At 42.8% G+C, this 16,031-nt stretch overlaps 1 protein-coding gene across 1 annotated transcript in view; it reads left to right on the top strand.

The window, feature by feature from the left end:
* ALK (ALK receptor tyrosine kinase) overlaps window positions 1-16,031 on the top strand; it is a 572,354-nt gene that overhangs the window by 179,443 nt on the left and 376,880 nt on the right. The window contains exon 3 of the mRNA XM_070428933.1: window positions 6,190-6,354. Within this exon, the coding sequence (XP_070285034.1) occupies window positions 6,190-6,354 (165 nt within the window). The remainder of the gene's footprint in view (window positions 1-6,189; window positions 6,355-16,031) is intronic.

The following is a 16,031-nucleotide window of genomic DNA, read 5'->3' as shown; positions in this document are numbered from 1 at the left end:
AAGGAAAATAACCCCAAGGCGAAATTACAGTCATGTTGCCATATTTTAAACTAGCAGCAAACCTGATAATTCTTTTTTTTCAGATGCAGATCCCATGGCCAAGTATCCAGTTGGAAAACTCTCTCTTGGGCCCCTGACGGCCATAGAAACCTTGCATACCCCACCCTCAGTTCCCTCTACTGAGATCCCTAGCCTTATCCAAGAAACAGAGCCGATATCTGGAAGACATCAGGAAATCTATATAGATGGGAACTTTGAGCCCTGGGCCTTACTGTACATGTAGCCATGGCTTTCTGAGTCACATACCCACTGGGATTAAGACTTGCACCTGGGAAATGTGTCCTCTGATTCATTCCTCACTAGGGTGTTCTACGTTCAACTTTATAAAGGTGGTATCAGGTCCTTTCAGGACAGCTCAGATGCCCTGGCTTCTGTTCTGCCTCCAGCTGGGCCCTGCATATTCCTCCATGGGTTCAGTTCCTGACCTGCCTCATTGCAGGTCTCAGCCCCTATTGGTGTCTGTGGCTCTGAATGAGGGGAGCTATTTCTGTTACCATTTTGTTGAAATTCCCTGTTTATAGATACTGACATCAAGGCTTCAGGTGTCCCAAGGAGGAAGCAGATCAGTGATAGTCTACTCGAGCACTTCCTATCTTTGTAACCTCACATGTGGCTTCACTTCTCTAAACCCCAATATCTTCCTCTGTTACATAGGGATAAGGTTCCTGCCTAATTCATAGGGATTAAATAAGGTAATGATGTAGGGTTCCTGACAGAGCATCTGACCCAGAAAGCCCTCAGGAAATGTTACCAGTTATGAAAATACTTTCCACGACCTTCATGGAGGTCCTCCCCTTGGGGCTTGGGACTCTTCTATAAACACACACCAGAGTCAAGAACTTAAGTCTGATCCCAAGCTTGACTTCTGAAACACTTGTAGTAAGAGACAAAATGAAAAAGGGTGAAGTACCTATGGGATTGAGAAACATGTGTTCTTCTGATTTTATTGCTGGTTTTTACTCTGTAACATTTGCTTCCAAACCTTGTTATGGGTTGAGTCTGTGTGACATTAACCAGTGGATTCCTGTGACTACCCCGGGGTAGTTGCTTTTAAGGCTCCTGCCACGCTGTGGTCATCTGAAAATTGGTCAGCCTTTGAACAAGTGTCTTAAAAATGAAAGGAGGTTGCTTGTCCCTTAATTGAAATTGGCTAAAGTGAATGAAGAAACTAGTGGGCGGTCTCTGGGTTTCCAGGGTCAAGATCAAGAAGACACAAAAGGCCTTGACTCAAGGGATTTTTTTGAGCCTGAGGTCAGTCTGGAAACAAAGGAGAACTGTTTCCAGAGCCCACCAAAGGGAAGATCTAAGTGTCCAAAGTACACCGTATTGCCCCTACTATCCTTCCATGGTGTTATGGACTATGCCTGGAACTTACATGCAATCTTCTTTATGTGGCTCAGACTGGGAAGGCCCCATCTCTGTCTGAGTAGCTAGGCATAGGCCTTGGGCATGACGACTTTGATAGTCTCACACATATCGAGAGGCTAGGTTTCCACCCTCAGACTCAGTGTCAGAGTGGGCGGTCATTGCCAACTTACTTACAGCCAAGGGAATTTGGTAAGAGAACTAGGCATCTCTCCGGGCAGGGTCACCACAGGGTTTTCTGATCAGTTACCATAGTTGTCTTCTGAATGATTGCCTTTTATATTAGGACAATGTCTTGAAGTCAACTGCTAATGGAACAGTTCAGAATACAAACTGATAAGAATGCATGAAAACACACACACACACACACACACACACACACACACTCACCTGGAACTGTCATCTGTAAAATTTATCTGAACTTTCCTTCCTAATTCTTTGAGAGTAAATTTTGAGATAACCTGAGTCCTTATTGAGTATGATGCACATTCAGCCTCCTTCCATGGAATCTGCTGCTCAGGATGGCCACAAGCTTTCATTTAGAGCAGTGGTTCTCAATCTTCTGGCCCTTTAAATACAGTTCCATAAAATTATTTTCGTTGCTACTTCATAACTGTAATGTTGCTACTGTTGTGAATCGTAATGTAAATATCTGATATGCAGGATGGTCTTAGGCGACCCCTGTGAAAGGGTCGTTCGACCGCCAAAGGGCTCACGACCCACAGGTTGAGAACCGCTGATTTAGAGGAAGACAGAGTGAGCGTGACTGACTGACAGTCTATAGGATTGGTTGTGTTGGCCCAGAATGAGCCCTTTAAAATAAATGACCTTCAGAGATGGAGGGCACCGTAGAGAGTGTATGCTTGATTCCTTTCATTTTTCAGATGCCCAAAATGAGACATAGAGAGGGAAACAGGCCTCCTGAGGTCCCTTAGCTGCTGTTTGCAGGACCGACCCCAGAACATCCTCACTGCCCTGCCAAGACCTTTCCCTTCACAGCACTTGACTCTCAGCAGACGAACTGTTTCCAGGAGATTCCATTACCTTATTTTTCTTTCATGATGGGAGAGGCTAAAAGGTGGGTAATTGTGATTTCAACTATGTGATTGGCAAGTTCTGGAAAGCATGTCTTTTTCTCATTGTGTTTTTCAATGGTTAGATTCCCCTGGTTCCTAACAGGTACATAAAGTAGGGTTGAAATCTCTGGATTCTTCTGAAGATCACAGTCACTTTGCAAAATGGGTCCGACACAGAGGAAATAACTATCTGTCCCCTTAGGGTGGAGGAGACTTTGCAGATCTGAAGAGGTTGCAGATTTTGGGTCCAATAACCAAAATATAATAGTGGATTGAGATCTTTCTTGAGTCATTCTTTTTTTCAGCTTTTCTTTTATCCCACATGCCTGATCCGTCATCAAGCTCTTCATCATCTCCACTGCTGCTGCTTTAAGTGGGTTGAGATTTTGAAGCTGTGGAGGTGTGATGAAACACGCCTGGGTCTTCATTATCCAGCCCTGGGTCACATTCTGGTTCTGCCTCAGGAAAGTCCTTTGATCTTTGAGCGAGTAGAATCACCTTTCTGAGCCTCGGTTTTCTCCTCTGTAGAGACAGGACATTCGCTTCTCATTGTTCTTCTGCAGATTAAATATAGTAACATAAGACAATACCTAGCATAGTCTCTGGCAGAGAGCTGGGACGCAATGAATGTTATTTTCCAACCCTTCCCTTGGGTGGGGACTTCCTCTGCCATTGGGCTACTTAAGGCTAAACACTTCACTGAAGCCCTTAATCCCTTTGACTTCCATTTGTAAAATAGACCCCCCTATCCCACAAGGACTTAGCTAGAGGAGGGTTAAGGAGAGAGATTGAAGAAGCACTCTAGGTCTAGAACAGTGATGGCGAACCTTTTGAGCTCGGCGTGTCAGCATTTTGAAAAACCCTAACTTAACTCTGGTGCCGTGTCACATATAGAAATTTTTTGATATCTGCAACCATAGTAAAACAAAGACTTATATTTTTGATATTTGTTTTATATATTTAAATGCCATTTAACAAAGAAATATCAACCCCAAAAAATGAGTTCGCGTGTCACCTCTGACACGCGTGTCATAGGTTCGCCATCACTGGTCTAGAACCTCAGAAAAGACCCATGGAAAATGAGACTTAACCTGGTGTTTTTTTAAGAAAAGACACATCCCAGGTATTATTGTACAAAAGGCACTGAGGCTAGCTCAGGAAAAGGAAACCCATCCTTATGTTTTATGAGAAATTAAATCAGAATGTAGGAAGGCCCAATTTAATTTCACCCCAAATGAGCAGTAATGTTAACTCCACTTCTATTTAAAGCCAAAGAGTACAGCTTTGACAGCTAAAGCGAGGCTGCCTTGGAGCAAGAATTTCCAAACGAACCCATTTGGTAATTGGAGAGTCTGCCGAGCCTGTTTCACTAGGCAGGGTTTGCTCCAAACACAGCCAATCATTAGACTCTTCAGAGTCCAAAGATCCCAGGATTGATGGTACTTGATGACGGATTGCACATTTGCCAGGCAGTGTCTAAGAATGCATGTCACACCTCTGTCCCAAATAGAAATTGGATGACTTTAATTGGGGAAAAAAATAAGAGAGAGGATGGGCCACAGAAATCGAAGCTTTGAGAAAGGCACAATAATTGTCAGTGTGGTTTGGGGATGGTCAGTAACTTTCCCGCCTTCTGACTTGATCATTTCCTAACGTGGCTGGGTCTTTTTGAACCTTCCCAGAAGGGCCACATTCAGTGGCTATACCTTTCATTATGAGGATCATTTTTGTGTCACAGAGTACAAAATGTTGGATCAGTTTTCTCCTTGCATTCTGCTATCAAAACCAGGTGCCTGGTGAGAAAGTCTTGAAGATTAAAGCAGTCTACAATTTATGGATACCAATTCATAGCAGCAGCTCAGCCCCAGAGGCAGGTAGAAAGTCTTCCAGGCTGATGAAATATGTAGGCAGCAAGTGTCATGTCAACTCAGACAAGGCTAGCTCGGCCTGTTCAGCTTTGCCATTATAAAGGTGAACTGCCTGAATCGTGAAAGGGCGAGTGGTATTAACCTTAGAACCAGAAGAATGGCAGCTCCTGGAGAGCAGCTGGCACATAAATCCCTACTGGCTGAGAAGAAGAAAGGTGCTTAATAGGAGTGTAATTGAAGGATTTTTTCCTCTCCCCCTAGTTTGGCCGGTGTCAATGGGATTCATTTTACTCCCCTCCAGGACAGGGCCAGCTACCTAAGGGTATGGAAATCTAGTGACTGGCTGCCTGCACTAGAATCAGCCCCACTTCTCTGCATTCTGAAATTCTTAAGAGTAGACTCTTCTTGGAGAACAAGATAGCAATAGCCCAGAATTAGCTATTAAAACACACAGTGATAACTGGGACTTTGCACCCATTAGCACCATCACAGATTTATTTATCCAATTAGTTATAACCCTTCTGAGAGCCAGGATTTGGACCCTTTAAAAACTCACATCAATATGGACTTTAGAAAGCAGCTAGTCTAGGTCTCCTTTTGAGGAACTTGAGGCCCAGTCAGGGTAAGTGGCTTATTCAAGGTAACCAGCAAGTCAGCGGCCGAGCTAGACTATAATCATCTTGTCTATACCCCTTGTTTTACAGTTGAGGGCACCAAGTTCCATACATGGGAAGAGACTGGCCAAGCCTGGACACCACCAAATTTCCCCAAATTTCTAATCCAGAGGTTCATTCTTTGTATCACGTTATTTCTTTCTTCACACCCCCATGCTGAGGGGAGATGATGAAGTAAAAGGTGGATGACTATTTTGCATTTTGGTACATGTTCTATTGATGCATCAGCTAGCTTAGAGAGCCTACCTGGTTAAAAGTACTTCATCTTCTTTAGGTAATGCACAATGAGTAAGGAAGGGAAAGACAAGGTGAGTGTATTCTAAAAGTAGAGCAAAAATGGAATGATTTGGGCACAAGGATGATTATCCCCAAAGAAGCCCAGAAAAAGATCATAAAACATCCCTCTTCCTTCTTTCTCCTCACCCAGTGACCGACCCCATTCCCACCTCAAGAGAGAATAACATGGATTAGCTGGCATAGCCTTCGCCCTCTTTTCTGGAGAGGGGTTGAAGGGTAGACAACAGAGCTGGCAAAAAGGGCTCTGAGTGAGACTTACATTCCCTTTGGCTTTCTCTTCTCAGATAGGGCAGGACCTGACTAGGATTTTTCCTGGGCCTCAGCGATGGGCAAGGCTCATGCACATAGGTAATGCAATATCCGCTAGTTCTTACAGATAACTTCCAAAGTAGGTATTATCATCCCCCATGTATAGTATGGAAATTTGAGGCCAGAGATGTTAATTTTATTTCCTGGGATAACCAGCTGGTCAGTGGCAGTGCCAGGCTTAGATCCAGACCTTTCTGATTGCCAAGTCAGGTGCTTCCCACTTGACCTCAGTCCTCTCCATGTCACCAGGTAACCTCCTAGGATGCAGAGCTTCTCAGGGTCCCACCTGTTCGTTTTCCTGCCATCTCTGAGGACACCTCCCATAATCTCAATCATACAAAGAACACCTTTTTCTCTCTTAGCCCCCTTTTCACCAACATGGAGCCAGCCACTTGTGAAGTTACTACCTCGTGATAGGGTGAAGATGCGTGTGTGACAAAGGCCAGCTTCCTGGAATGCAGGAGTAAGGCTCTAGGGCTGGATGGTCATGTTTGGGAAACAGTTTGCTCCACTGACCATTGGCTGTCACTGTCATTGCAGGGCTGGAGTGCAGTTTTGACTTCCCCTGTGAGCTGGAGTACTCCCCTCCACTGCATGACCTCGGGAACCAGAGCTGGTCCTGGCGCCGTGTCCCCTCGGAGGAGGCCTCCCAGATGGACCTGTTGGACGGACCCGAGGCAGAGCATTCCAAGGAGATGCCCAGAGGTAAGGGCAGAGGCCACTGCCAAGTGTTCTGGGTGGGCCAGGATAGCTGGAATGTCAATTTCTGTTTGAAAAGTTATGGCATCCCCACCCCTGCTCTACTCTATTTCCTTTGAAACTTGCTTTTAATATCTGTGCCTCTCCATGTCTTCTTGAGCCGTGCAAGGAGGGGGAGGATGCAAGTCCAATTTTAAGATCAGTCCAACCCTTTGCTCTCTTACCAAGTAATGGAAACAGGATCTCATGACTCTCTTTCATGCAGATTTCTCAATGTAAGATGTAGGAGAAATTGCTGATCTGTTTGTCCATTTGGAACAGGGTTGCCGGATAAAAACAAGACACCCAGTTAAACTTGAGGAACAAATTATTTTTCATATATCTCATGCAATACTTGGGACATATTTATACTTTAAAAATTATTCTAATGATACTAAAAATTGTAAATTTAATTTAGTGCCCTGCACTTTTATCTGCTAAATCTGGCAATCCTAATTTGGAAGGTATTGTGTAAATGGATTAAATGTTAGTTTCAAAGCCATTAATGAATATTCAGTCTACCTATTAGCATTCAAGGTGCTTCTGGTAGTCCAGAGCTGTTTATGCACATCCCCTTCTGAATTATCATGGACTGGAAAAGGGAGGCACCGGAGACGTAGTGGGTGCCTGTTAAATATTTGCTGAGATTCCAGAGAAAGATGTAGAGGCACTAAGCCCTACTCCTGCCTTCAGCTCTCTCTATGGCAAAGTTTAGAGCCCCTAATTCCTTGGACCCAGATAACTGCTGACTCAGAATTGACAGCCTATGTATTTGGCTTTTAGGAAGAAATAATAACTGACATGGTACTTTCAGTTTGCAAAGCCTTTTCACCCACACTGTCTCACTGGATTCCAGTATTATGAGGGAGACAAGGAAGTGAGAAAGCTAGGTTCAGAGAGAGCAAGTGACTTGCTGAAGATCGCACAGCATGTACATGTGGGTCCAGGTCTAGATGTCTGTTGTGGTGTGTCTTAGACATGGACACTTCTGCCACATTGTGTTTCTTCTTTGTAGCAAAGGTTATGGCAAGAGCCTGCACTGGGCCCATTTCTGGGGGTGATTATCTTACTCGGAATCTAACGGACAGGGCTCAGGTAAGCTCTAAGGCAGTGGTTCTCAACCTTCCTAATGCCTTGACCCTTTAATACAGTTCCTCACGTTGTGGTGACCCCAATTTCATTGTTACAAATTGAACATAATTAAAGCATAGTGATTAATCACAAAAAATATGTAATTATATATGTGTTTCAGGATGGTCTTAGGCGACCCCTGTGAAAGGGTCATTCAGCCCCCAAAGGGGTCGCGACCCACAGGTTGAGAAATGCTGCTCTCGTGTGTGTGTGTGTGTGGGGGGGGTCCTTGGAGGTGTCACAATGCTCTTAGGCTTCCTCATCAGCCTGGAACCCTGCGGGGAGTGACCATTTTTTCCTACACACTCTCCCGGGCTAACCTTTTCTTTTTTTATGCCTCTGGAAATTGCCTGACCTTGATTTATATTTTAAGCTGCTTTCACCTGGATATTGATGTGTATTGTAGGGGGTGTGTGTTTGTATGTAGGTGAGTGGCTCTTAACCTGATAGTGCATCCAAATATTCTGGAGAAGTTATACAAAATACTGCACAGACCCCTATAGCTGAGACTATGATTCAGTCGATCTGAGATGGAGTTTAGAAATCTGTGTGTTTTCAAATTTTTATTATGAAATTTGGCATGTGCAAAAATGTAGATGTAACATATACGCATGGATTAAAGATTACAATAAAATCAACACTTGTGTTCTCCCCGCCAAGTGTAGGAATTTGAATGTTGTCCATCCCTTTACAATTTATCTCCCACCTAGATAAAAATCCTCTTCTTATAAGTAGAACAACAAATCAATCTCTCTCTCAAATCAATAAATTTTAAAAAATATTTTTAAATATCTTCCTTTCTCAGAGGTAAACACTACCCTGTATTTTGTGTTCATCATAAGTTTGCTTTTGTTTATGGCCTTACCACTTATGTATGTAGCCCCAAACACATATGGACCAGGTTTGCAAACTGTTATATAAATGGCATAATACTGTCATTTTGTGGTTTGTCCATTTTGATGCTTGTTACTGTGGTTCATTTAGTTTTTAATCCATGGCATGAAAATCTCACAATTTATCTCTTCTACTCTCATTAGACATTTGGATTGTTTCCAGGTTTTTACTATTGCCAGCAGCACTAATGTAAGCATTTTTGTATATGCCTTCGTGCATGAGCATGTCTAAGAGTTTTCCTAGAGCATAGATCTAGAAATGGGATTGCTGGGTCATGGGGTGCAGCTTCCATTCTAATGAGTAATGCTAATCTATTTTCCAAAGTGGTGGCACCAAGCTGTACCCCCCAATAGTGATGTGTTAATATTCTTTCCTAGGACTGTACACCCTCACCAGTGTCTGGTATTGTCAGACTGTCATTTTTGTTCATGTGGTAGATGAAAAACAGTATTTCATTGCAGATTCAGTTTCTATGGAACTCTGGAAAATTTATGTTTTTATAAGTGTCTCCGATGATTCTGAGGCATAGTTATATATGTTGTACTTTTGATGTAAGTCCCCTTTTCAGACTTATTCCCATTCAGCCTCCACTAGGGATATCTCTGGGTCCCAATTCCCAGCTCCAGAAATAGTCCTGGCAGTACATGCATTTTTCATTACTGTAGGGTTTTTATTGAATTATAATCACAACTCAGTGAGATCAGGAGAGAGAGGTAAGTATCCATTGTACACAAACTTTGTGGAGTCAGATTTTATAACTTTGAAATCCGGTGCTTTTAAAATTTTTAAACAATGCCAATAGTTTATGCATTGCCACTCTTTGCCTATTTCTCCTCCTCCAGCCTCTATCTTGTGATCTCTGACATCTTCATATGACACTGAGTACTGTGAGAAAAAAAGAAAGGAAGAAGGAGTGGAGGGAAGGACAATCACTTATCAATGTGGAGATCTATCAATGCCTTTATGTTTTTATAAAACTGGATCCCAAGAACCAGAGCATGTACTGAATGTGAACCTTTTCCAATTAGATAAATCAATCAAGATTGGAATATCCATTTTCTTTTAGTGATTTTTGCCAACTTCTATCTCTCTGAAAAATCATTGCTCTTTCAGACATGGTAGTATGTCACATCACTAAAGACAATGATGTGAATAGCCATGACAAATGCCACTTTGGCTACACCAGTCTACTTCATCAAAATCTTTAGTGAACAAACATATCCAAACATAACTTGTAGAGATCTCACCACTGTTAGAAACTTGTGTTTATTTTTCCTGGGGTCTAGCAGGGGAGTCTATACTCACACATCCTTGATCAGTCTTAGAAACAAGGGACCTGCCTCCCAGGTCATAGGGCCACTTCTGGAATGTCACTGAGAGGCATTCAGAGCTTTCAGTAATGAGCCTCACATTCCCTTTTGAGTCAACTAATTACATCAGTACCTGTTCCTTGAAGCAGGGTTGTTCCTCACGAAGTAGGCTGGTGTATATCATAGCATCCCTTGACCTTCAGAGAAAGAGATAAAGGTGACGGATGACAGGCCCAACCTGCACAATGGCAAAACAAGGACCTACATTCCAGTTCTAACTCCCAACTCTTTAGGATCTCACTTTCTCTGTCTTTTTGGCAGAAAGGTATGCTGGTAGTGGAGATAAGGAGGAGTGATGGGTGCCCTTTAGGCTAGTATAGTTACTAACGTTTTTTTTAGCTCAACATTTATTGGTTAGATGGTATTTAGACTCCATTGCCATATTTCTTGTCAGGGGATATAGAAGGTCCAGAAAAAAGCAGTGAGAGAATACCAATCATAGATAATGAACTGTAAGATTATAAATTCTACATAATTTTAATTTATGGCCCCTGTAGATGAGAATAATAAGGGGTATTCAATTCAGAGCAGCAAGATAATAAAAAGTGATGATCTTGACGGAACACAATATTATGAATTAATAAAGTCTGAGGAATTATCAGGTTGAGGCATTCTATGACTTTTCAAGAAGTCCTAGGGGTATATTTGATTTCTGCTACTTCCGGTGTCTTGGAATGTAGTCAAAGGAACATATTTTTCTTCTCCAGAAAGACAAGCTTTTGATCTCTTTCATGAACCTACCTTGAAAATGGAAAATGGATTTGTAGCCCCTCTCCAAAGCCCCTCCCCAAGCCCGCACTCATATGCTTACACAAGAAGGGAGTAGACAGCTAGGAGGGGCTGACTCTTCCTATATCAACTCAACTTTCTTCAGGGCACTGATTTTCAAGGGTGTTTTGTTTTTGGTGGAGGACCTGGGTGGAACTCTGCTACTGAGATTCTTCCGTTTACCAAGATGACTTTGTTTGCAAAGATTGAGAAACATCGTCCTAGAGTTCTGGAATGGCTAGCAATGCTGCCATAGATGACTAGAGCACCACAGTGCCAAAATAAGCCTTCTGGTCCACTCCTGTTATACCGTTGTGTGTTAGATTCTTGTAGCTGCTATAACAAATTAACATAAGGTGGGTGGCTTAAAACAACAGAAATTTGTTCTCTCCCAGTTCTGGAAGCCAGCAGTCCAAAATCAAGGTGTTGGAAGGGTTGGTACCTTGTGGATGCTCTGCAGGAGAATCCATTCCATGCCTCCTTTCTGGCTTTTGGTGATGGCAGGTCATCTGTGGTGTTCCTTGACTTGTAGATGCATCACTTCAATTTCTGCCTCCATCTTTACATGGCGTTCTCTTCTGTGTCTTTGTTTCAAATCTGTCTCTTACAGGGACACATGTCACTAGATTTAGGGCCCATCTTAAATCCAGCATGATCTCATTTGAAGACCCTTAATTACATCTTCAAAGGCTCTGTTTCCAAATAAGGTCAACTTCACAGGTACCAGGGATTTGGAGTTGAACATATATTTTGGGGACCACTATTTAACTAACTATATGCTGAGTTTTCTTTCCCTGTATGTAGGTTGGCATGTGGATCCTGTGAGTCTCTCTCCCTGTACCTGGGGAGTCTCAGACCCTCAGGAAGTTATGTCAGGCAGGTTCAGAGGAGTCTAGTTTAATTACCAGCAGTTTACATCCTTCCTTCAATTCCTTCTCCCATACCAAGGGTTTTGCAATGTTCTTAAAAGAATCCCTGAACACCTCTCAAGTAGACTATTCCAGGGATAGCTAGAACCTGGGCCACATTTTGAGCTGAAGTGCAGCTTGGAATGGGGAGTTTCTCTCAGGACACAGCCCCCTTTATGTCCACAGTGACTGGAGGCTGCAGTTGGCTGATTAATTGGTTCTCAGTTTCATGCTCCGACCCTTGACCCCTTGGGGTGTTGATAGGCAACTGGAGTGATGAAGGTCTGACTAGCATGTCCTCCTTAGAAACTTATCATTCACCACCAATTCTACCCTTGGGCTTTATTGGCTCGTTAACTTAGCCCTCATAAAGTAGCCTCTTCAGTCATTGATTAGTACACCTACATGTGAGTGGGTTCTCTCACACACACACACACACACACACACACACACACACACACACTCACACGCCTGATAGCCCCATGGTTCAGGCCACTCTTTGGACTACACATCAAGATGAAAGCATTGCCTCTAGAAACCTGTGTGGCACCCTGAAGGAAGACATAGGGCTTCTGCATCCATTAGCATAGATGAATTTGTCAGGTTAGACCTGAAGGCTACGGAGCCTGAAGAGAGCTCACAGCACAGTGTTGTGGGCTAGTGTGGCAGATGAAATGATGGCTGCCCAAAGAAGTCCTGATCCTCAGAACCTGGGCATATGTTGCCTTTCATATCAAGGGGACTTTGCAGAGGAGATTATTCTGGGTTGTCTGGATGGGCCCAATGAAACCAATGGGGATCAAGAAAGAGAGAAGGCCCTAACTGGTTTGGCTCAGTGGATAAAGCGTCGGCCTGCAGACTGAAAGGTCCCGGGTTCGATTCCGGTCAAGGGCATGTACCATGGTTGTGGGCACATCCCCAGTAGGGAGTGTGCAGGAGGCAGCTGATCGATGTTTCTCTCTCACTGATGTTTCTAACTCTCTATCCCTCTCCCTTCCTCTCTGTAAAAAATCAATAAAATATATATTTTTTTAAAAAAAAAGAAGAAAGAAAGAGAGAAGTAGGAGAGCCAGAGTTGGAGCGATGTGCTGATGGAAGCAGAGCCAGAGAGAAACATTCAAAGGTCATTTAATTATGTGCTAGTTTGTATCTATTTTAAAATTTTACTTATTCTTTGGATCATATATTTCTTTATTAAACTAACAGCTCTAAGTTCCTTCCAAATGCCGGACATTGCAGATTAAAAGCTAGGTCAAGGGGACATCTAAAATCAAGGGGGTTACAGTGCCATGTACAGCGGCAGCACAACAGCTATTGGCATTGAAGACGGAGGAAGAGGACATGAGGGGAAGAAATGCAGGCATGCATTTCTAGCATCTGGAAAAGAAGGCAAGAATATAGATTCTCCATAGACTCTTGCCTAGAAGGAATGCAGCCCCGCCAACCCATGTTAGACTTCTGACCTCCAGAACTGTAAGATAATACATTTGTGTCATTTTAAGCCACTAAGTTTCTGGTTATTCGTTACAGCAGCAATAGGAAACTAGTACAGCACATCTTGACCAAGTCTGTAGAAAATGTGGTGTGCTTTTGGGGCACGCTTCTAGAAAAAGCAGGGCTCGGATGACTGGGTCTTTGACAAAAATTCCTTGCAATTATTGTAGAAGGTATCCAATGAAGGTACCTGTCGACTACCCCCTCCACTGGGAACAGAGCAAACATCTTTGTGGATCAGAAATAGAACAGAAATAGCAGCAGCAGGAGCTGAGGCTAGAAATAAGCAGTTGCGTCTGAGAGCTTTTCTCCTGTGGGTAATAAGGGCTGGAGGCAGCCCTGGCAGAGGCCTAGAGAAGTTGAGTGCCTAACGCGATGGAACTGGATGAGCCTTCCCTGCATGTGGAAGGAAGCTGCGGCAATGCCAGAGCTGTTTCTGTGGCCGGAGGAGGCCGTGAAATCACATGCACACAGCCTGCGGTGAGCTGTCAGCTGTCAGGGGCCGGCCCTGGGCTCTGTCCCAAATGAAATAGGCAGGAGCTACAGATTGCAAAGTGCTTTTCCATCCACCATCACAACTGATTTTCATAACACAGCGAGATGGTTATTATTAGTTTCCCTAACTTATAGATTGTTCAACTGAGGCTACATGGTAACCTTTACACAGAGGAAACTGGTCTTTCTCATTCTTTGTGATGTCACCCAAGAACCTGGCCTGAGTTCCTGTATGAAGCAGGCATGCATGGAATAATTCTTGGCCCACAGATGAAAGCTTAGAGAGAAGTGCACGGTTCAAGTCTACAAAGCCAGGATGGGGCAGAGCTGGATCTTGAATTTCAGTTTTTGAAAGTGGAATCCCAAGTCCTTTACTTTATACCAAACTCTTCCTAAAACACAATGTTTTTTAGCTTGAGTCTCTTTCATGGTCAGGGCAGGCATATTCTATGAGACTATCTGTATTCCCAATGGAGATGGGAAAGGGTCCAGGCTAGCCACGACCTTCTCATTAACCCTAGGACTGTGTGTATATGCACAGGAGACATGAAAGAGATCAGCACTCCCTCACCCACACACAGACCTATTGGCAAAAGACAGAATCTTGCCCTGGCTGGGTGGCTCAGTTCTTTGAAGCATCATCCCATACACCAAAAGGTTGCGGGTTCAATCCCAGTAAGGGCACATACCTAGGTTGTGGGTTTGACTCCCTAGTCAGGGCGCATACCTGAGACAACTGATCCATTTTTCTCTCTCACATTGATGTCTCTCTCTCTCTCCCTCTCCCACTCCCTCTCTCCTTCCCTCTCTCTAAAATCAACTTTAAAAAAACACACAAACATATCCTTGGGTGAAGATTAAAAAAGACAGAAATCTTACTGGTTCAAGGTGTTTGAGCACATCCTCTGTCTAAATATTAATAGACCACTAAGCTACACACAGATGTCCCATAGGAAGCCAGAGTAAAAATAAAAACAACATTTAAAAAAAGGGGGAAAAAAAGCTGAACAGAGATATTAGCAGTCACACACTGCAGGAAAAAAATTTCACAGATACAACTCAGCCAAGTTATTAAACAAAAAAACAAACTTAAGAAAGAAACAAAACAAAACAGCAATAACAAAAGGATCAACAACAATCTTCAGAGGAGAAAATTGGAATCCAAAGTTGCTAGCAGAATTGCCTTACAATAAATATTAAAGTAAGTCCTTCAGGCTGAAATGAAATCATACCAGGAGATACCTTGAAGAACACCAGAAATAGTAGATATGTGGGTTAATATAAAAGACTCAATAAATATGTTTTCTCTTATTTCTTTTCTTAACATCTTTGAAAGACATAAGATTATGTCTTTCATAAATGCGTACCTACAAAGCTATATTGTTGGGCTGACACATATACAAGTAATATATATGACAATAATAGCACAAAGGGTAGGAAATGGAATGGAGCTATATTGGGGCCAAATTTCTATATTTTACTGGAATTGAGTTAGTATTAATCTGAAGTAGGTTGTGATAAGTTCAGATGCATGTAGTATAAAGCAACCACCAAGAAAATAACTCCAAAAATGTTTTTAAAAAATCAAGAGAAGTTTTTAAATGTTACACTGAAAAATACTTGGCAGTCAAGTAGGAATGGAGGAACCAAAAAGATAAGAGAGGCCCTAACTGGTTTGGATCAGTGGATAGAGCATTGGCCTGCGGACTGAAAGGTCCCAGGTTCGATTCTGGTCAAGAGCATGTACTTTGGTTGTGGGTACATCCCCAGTAGTGGATGTGCAGGAGGCAGCTGATCGATGTTTCTCTCTCATTGATGTTTCTAGCTCGCTATCCCTCTCCCTTCCTCTCTATAAAAAAAAAAAATCAATAAAATATTTTTTTAAAAAAAAACATAAGAGAGTAAAAAATAAATAGCAGAAAAGGCTAATGTAAACCCAACCAAATCACTAAATATATATAACCATTACAACCGACCGGAACAACCAGACAACTGGCCGGTAGCTATGACGCGCACTGATCCAGACCTTGCTATTGGGACCCTGAAAGCCCCAAATCTGGTTCACCTGCACCCTGGACCCAGATAAGAGGGAGGAGGGAGCCCAATTCCTTGCAGAATCGGCCATTGGTTAGCTTGCTGCTGGGGCCAACCTCCCATGGTCCCTCCCCCCGGCAGGCAACCCCCATCCCCCAATTGGCCCCTATTACTGGCCAGGCCGAGGGACCCCACCGATGTATGAATTCATGCACTGGGCCTCTAGTATTAATATAAGTAGCCCAGTCAATCAAAAGACAGAGATTGTCAGACTAGATAAAAAAAAAATAAAGCAAGATCAACCATATGCTTTCTACAAGAGGTACACCATCAATTCAAAGACGTTGAAAATAAAAGGATAGAAAAGGCGATACTACGCAAATAGTAACCATAAGAGAGTGGGAGTAGCCACCTTAATATCAGACAAATGGAATTTAAAACAATAAATTACTAAGGAAAAGATAGACATTTGATATTTATAAAAGAGTTGATTCACCAGGAAGATATAAAAATTATAAATGTATATGTATCTAACAATAGAGCCTCAAAT

The sequence above is a fragment of the Myotis yumanensis genome, unplaced genomic scaffold (assembly GCF_028538775.1).
Source record: "Myotis yumanensis isolate MYYU_CA2020_CCGP unplaced genomic scaffold, mMyoYum1.0.hap1 SCAF_11, whole genome shotgun sequence".
In the NCBI taxonomy this organism is placed as follows: Eukaryota; Metazoa; Chordata; class Mammalia; order Chiroptera; family Vespertilionidae; genus Myotis; species Myotis yumanensis.
The sequence above is the reverse complement of the archived record's forward strand: the minus strand, read 5'-3'. Positions and strand labels throughout refer to the sequence as shown.